Source organism: Trichinella spiralis (assembly GCF_000181795.1).
Source record: "Trichinella spiralis strain ISS 195 chromosome Unknown Scfld6732, whole genome shotgun sequence".
Taxonomy (NCBI): Eukaryota; Metazoa; Nematoda; class Enoplea; order Trichinellida; family Trichinellidae; genus Trichinella; species Trichinella spiralis.
The window spans coordinates 3,205-8,937 of NW_003533671.1; the positions used below are offsets into that span (position 1 = coordinate 3,205).

General features: G+C 30.9%; 1 protein-coding gene across 1 annotated transcript; it reads right to left on the minus strand.

The window, feature by feature from the left end:
• Window positions 1-136: 136 nt before the first annotated feature.
• Window positions 137-4,693, minus strand: Tsp_12989 (diacylglycerol kinase alpha). The gene is made up of 14 exons (XM_003366007.1): window positions 4,592-4,693; window positions 4,067-4,154; window positions 3,830-3,994; window positions 3,273-3,284; window positions 2,094-2,143; window positions 1,954-2,028; window positions 1,781-1,900; window positions 1,594-1,717; window positions 1,143-1,339; window positions 977-1,075; window positions 742-911; window positions 512-680; window positions 374-473; window positions 137-318 (listed from the first exon to the last, which is right to left on the minus strand). The coding sequence occupies exons 1-14, from the start codon at window positions 4,691-4,693 to the stop codon at window positions 137-139; spliced, it is 1,653 nt and encodes a 550-aa protein (XP_003366055.1).
• Between the last annotated feature and the right edge of the window lie 1,040 nt (window positions 4,694-5,733).

Sequence of the window (5,733 nt, forward strand, 5' to 3'; positions counted from 1 at the left end):
TTTTCCGGATACTTTTACACGGCATCGTGTGAAAAACGGATGAGCAAATAGATGCATCCTATTCAACGACGATGATACAGATGGTTAAAAAAATATGCAGATATATAAATATATGATAATATTGTAAAAAAAAATTTCAATGCTTTACCACTCCAACAGAAAAATAATTTGTAATGATATTATTCGGCATTGCGTCACCTTTCTCTGAATCATCATTTTCTATCAGATTCGTTTCCCATCTATCCAAAGTGACCACTCGACTTTTCTCGATGCTTTTCAAAAATGCAATCAAATCGTTTCCAGTTTTTCCAGCAAATCCTTCGTAAAAAAGTACAATCAAATAAATAATAAAACGGAAATAATTTTAAAATACCTCCGCCCCAATTTAAGCATCTCGAGAGATCGTTACCAGTTCCCAAAGGCAATACGGCTACAGGAGGCCGATTGTCCCCATAGTTGATTTGGTCTGAAAACTGTACCGTCAATTGATGACAAATGTACAAAAGGTTACTTCAACACCCATAGCGTCTAAGACCCATTTGACTGTACCATCGCCGCCGCAACATAAAATGTTCATGTTGGATATATTTTGAAACATCTGCAATCTTTCAAGTGGACCGTTGTTATCGAGAAGAAAAACTTGCCTTGGATTGAGCAAATATTGCAATTTTCTATACAATCTACATGACCAAGAAATCACATTTAATAATAGAAAATTAATTATTTAAATAAACAAATTACTTTGTTCCTTGTTTACCACCGCTTTTCGGATTAAGCAATACAAGCAAAGGCTTGGTGTCTGGAGAAATATCGATCTCGAAAGAGGGCATAGCAGATGAAAGAGAACCATTATTGGTTGAACTGTTTTGTCCCATTTTGAAACTTTTTGAACTTGATCGTCGGCGCTCAGTCTGTAGTAGAAAATTTTATTAAAGACCGATGTCAACTTCGCTGAATAATTTTGCAAATTGCATACCAAAACCAACGGTACCAATGAAGTAGGTGGTAAAATATGATGTGCCAACTTGCCAAGATTACACTTAACATCCCAGTCATTAAGACAACGTTGATGTATCTAGAGATGATCAATTTTTATATATTTTAACTGCCATTAATTTTATAAAAAAACTAATATATTTTACTTCTCCTTTGCACCAGCGACATCGTTTCCCTTCCAATGCTTTTATGTGTTTCTTGCACCGCACACAACGTTCAGAACAATTACTATCGACCCAGTGATGAATCATTATGCTTGCTTCGCGCTTCGATTTTGCATAAGTGCTTATACAATTGTTAGCTGCTCCTCCAGCACATCGTTCATGAACGGTATATTTACAAACTATTCAAAAGATAGAAAATCTTTTTGACAAAACAATGGATACAAACATAAAATAAATAAACACATGCAAGCAAACGTGAAGCAGTAATTTTTTCATCCTATTCCAACGCGTGCCTTTAATTAAGTAATGATTTAATGATAAAACTTCAACTTGTCTAACACAGACACATTGACAATATTTCTAATGCATAAATACATTTCAAAAATAGAACTGACGAAAAAATAAAATAAAATAAAATAAAATGAGTACTTACGAGTGCAGCACAGGCCTTGTTTGCCTGAAAACGAAACAAGCCTTTTCATGCACAGATTACAATAGGTAGGCTTGTTGAAATGCTTCAATCTCCACATGTGTGTTCCGTCTTCTCGTAAAGCTTGCTAAAGAGTAATTTGAAACATTTAAACTACAGTAGTTTAAGTTTTTCTATTTTGAATTCAAACCGAATCAATGCCAAGAAGAACCAACAAAGGTACTGTAGTAAGTCCACCTCTTTTCCATTCTTCCAATGAAACTGTACCGTCTGCATCATAGTCAATCTCTAGCAACATGTCTCTCAGTATCTGAATTTTGTTTTTCAAATTAGAGCAAAAATGAACTATTGAAATATGTTTACTGGCTTAAGTTCAACAGTATCCCATGCTAAATGCTCAGCCACGCTCATCATTTGCTCAATTATGCATTCAATTTCCTAAAAATTCAAAAGCATTCTGTTATAATCGCTGTGCTCAAATTTGACTTGGTTAGACTAATTACATTGCTATCTAGATAACCATTTCCGTCAGCATCGTACAAATGAAATGTATCTAAAATGTTGAAAATGGTTTATACAAACAGATGAGGTGGTCTTCTGAAATGAATTTGAATTGAACATTTTAGTTGCTTCTGCAATAAAATTTTTGCAGACAACTGAACTGGATAAGTTGCTAATTTCAATTTGCAACGAACACTGATTGCTGTTGTGGTTGCAAATTAAAATATCAAACAGTGTTCTGTTGGAAAAACAATGGCACTGTTCTATCAAATTTGCATAATAACAATAAAATTAACCGGAGGTACCAAGGGCAGAAACAATAAAAAAGATTACTATTATTCAGTTAAAGCGAAATATTCTTGCAATCAAGAAAGTTATACAAAATTATTTTGCAAAGTAACAGTATTAGATAAAAATAATTTGACTGATTAAAAGTCTGAATAAATCCTTCGAATAATATGCATAAGAAATTAAATGAGCCATAAACTGTATATTCTAAAATATAGATATCTGATATAAGATCAGTTAATTTAATTTAATTAATAAAAGAAACATAATTTCAATATTTAAATAATATTTTTTCCAAATAAAAGAATTTTACTCACTATAAATTACATCAGAACATTTCTGCTTGGAAAAATGCATTAATTTGAAATTTACCATAATGTCTCAGCCAGGATAACACTTTATCCATCACCATGGTTAGATATTCACCCTAAGTTTTTGTTTTTCCATTTTGTCGAGGATTCATTCAGTTTAATAGTTTCATTTGTCAACTATGTTTTATTTAATAAGAACAATAATAATAGTGAACATTCACACAATCTGCCTGAATTGTGACACCATGCTATTATTATTTGCTTTTAAAATACAGCTTATGTAAATAACATTTTCAAATAGAAATTAAATGTACATTTAAATTTACAATGTTCAAAATGCAACCTGTTTACGATATCAAAATAATTTAAATATTAAGAATAATTTGAACAAATTGAATTGAATTTTTTGCAAATTCAATTATACAAATGTTTAACCTTACCAGATTACTTTTGACATTATGTACTGAATGTTAACTTCACAAGAAAAGTAAAAACCTTATTATTATTATTATTATTATTATTATTATTATTATGAATTAATTATGAAATTGTAAGTTTTTGGTGAAAAAATCTGAAATAAACTAAAAACCAAAACTGAAATGAATTATTATTATTTTTAAACATTTTTACAACATGTATAAAATGTTCGTGGTTTTTAAATTTTCTTTATTCCATTATGCATAAACTGAAATTTTCACATGGAATTTTGAAAATAGTAGAAATTGCCAACAGTCACATACAATCTCAATTAGCCTGAATTATGTCACCATGCTATTATTATTTGCTTTTGAAATACAGCTAGCTCGTCTTGCATTTTCAAATAGAAATGTACATTTAAATTCATAATATTCAAAATGCAACATGTGTTTACAATATCAAAATAATTTAAATATTATGAATAATTTGAACAATGTGAATTAATTAAATTCTTGGCAAATTGAATTAGACAAATATTTAACCTGACCCCAGATTACATTTGACATTCAAAACTGAATGTTAACATGACAACAAAACTGAAAAACGCTTAATCTTACCCGATTGTAAGATTGATTTATGAAACAATGACGATATTTGCATTTCATCTTACTTGTTTTTTTCGTTTTGAAACATCATTAAATGAGACAGATCACTTTGCTTACATTCTAGTTTTTCCTCAGGTGTACCATTTTCAAGCAAGCTAAAGTAGCAGTCAATATCTTTAAGCCTAACTACAGTAGAACATTGGCAAGTGCTGGTCTCTGATTGATCGTTTGCTAATCCGAGAAAAAACAATCGAGATTCATGTTCTTGATTTCGACATTTTCCTGAAAACGCAACATTATGTTATGCAAATTTCATTTTACTAAACACTTTGAATATAGTCGTGGATGTTCAACTTGTTTTCTGATAACGTAAAACTGCTTCGCCTAGAGCTTGGTGTGCATGCAACATTCGAAACGGTTGACGCTGCCAAGCTTCCTCGGTCTGTAAAGTTTGAAAAAAATGAATTAAAAAAAGTACATGAAAAATTATATTTAGAAAACAAGTAATAATAATTGCTTTTAGAAATGGAAACTAATTCTGCAGAATGCGTCAACTGTATATGAATCATTTTAGCATTCATTTCACCCTAATGTAAAAGATAACAGCAACAGAACAACAACAACAACAACAGAAAACTTTCAAAAGTATGAAATAAAAAAATGTGATGCAAATGGATAATAATTACACAAAATCAAGATAAAATGTGTCAAATTAACATCTGTAAGGTGATATAAAAGAAAAAAAATGTACAAAATAGTATACCTGAAGATAAACAGTATTTAATGAAATTCATATTTTTTTAAAATTTGCTATTGATGATGAAAAAAGAAGTGAAGCTTTTGATAAGCGGCAACAAATAAAGTGAAAACTAATTTTACACGCGTGTACAAACAAACGCAGAAGTAAGTAATTGCACAATCACCAAGAGAAATGTTGATAAATTTGAATAAATCTGCGTCGGCTACGTAAACACTTTGCATCAAAAATTACACTGCATGAAAATTTGGCTGTGCGTATTTTTATATAATTGACATTCTCTATTGCTGGACTGAGTATGAGATATTTTTGCTTTCAAAAATTTGGTAAAACATGGCAGAAAATTTGAAAAATTCAACATTCAATCACTTCTCTCCTCTTTACCCCTCTTCCCTCCCTCACTCTCTACTCTCTTGCCCCCGAAGTAAGGTTCGTAATAAGATAATTTTATTGTCTTGATGATTTATCACTTGTTGAATACTTTTACAGTTGTAATAAAATTAAAATTTTGTAAATTATCATCTCCAGCAAAACCATCTTTATTTTTCACTTCAATGATGCAAGGTCATTGTGTATCACTTTTTCAACGTTGCTGCTCATTTGAAATATAATTCAATCAAGTGAACGACATTTGTTTGAAATTTGAAAACGATAACGCCGTTGAAAATAATAAATAAAAGCAATAAAATCTTTCCACTGACACTCCCTCATTCATCACAGTTGATAAGCTTCAAATAACTTGACAATCTATAGATAGATTTAACATTCAAAGAACATCTATAAAAAAAGAAATTATTTGTGAAATAAATGTTAAGATGAAAATTGTCTTGAGCAGTGGAATAAATTTCCTTAACCAACAAAAAAACCCTTTTTGCTCAGACTTTATTCAATTCTATTCATACACACAAACGCACGCATATACATAAACATATATATATAGTGAAATTTACGGTCAGTTAACCTATTAGCTGAAAGTTTCAGCAAGCTCTGGTGTCAGAGGACCGGGCTGATTTGACTCGGCTATGAATATGGACTATGGGATGGGAAAATTGCATTGGATTGAAAATGCAATTTGCAAATAAAAGTGAAATCAAATTTGAAGAAAACGTAGGCCGGTGCATAAAAACGGCCCTTTCGTTGTTAATTCGACACTGCATCTAATTTCCAATCGATTGCTTCCTCTCTTCATTCATTAAGCTTGACCGCTTTATCAGTTGATATACGAAACGCCGGCGAAAGCTAGTCAAATCAATACCCCCGCTTG

Coding starts and splice junctions, on each gene's coding strand:
- Tsp_12989 (XM_003366007.1), bottom strand. CDS start 4,693: ATGCAAAGTGTTTACGTAGCCGACGCAGATTTATTCAAATTTATCAAC. Junction 1,340..1,593: donor ACAAGGCCTGTGCTGCACTC/GTAAGTACTCAT, acceptor TCTTTTGAATAG/TTTGTAAATATACCGTTCAT. Junction 1,076..1,142: donor GTCGCTGGTGCAAAGGAGAA/GTAAAATATATT, acceptor GATCATCTCTAG/ATACATCAACGTTGTCTTAA.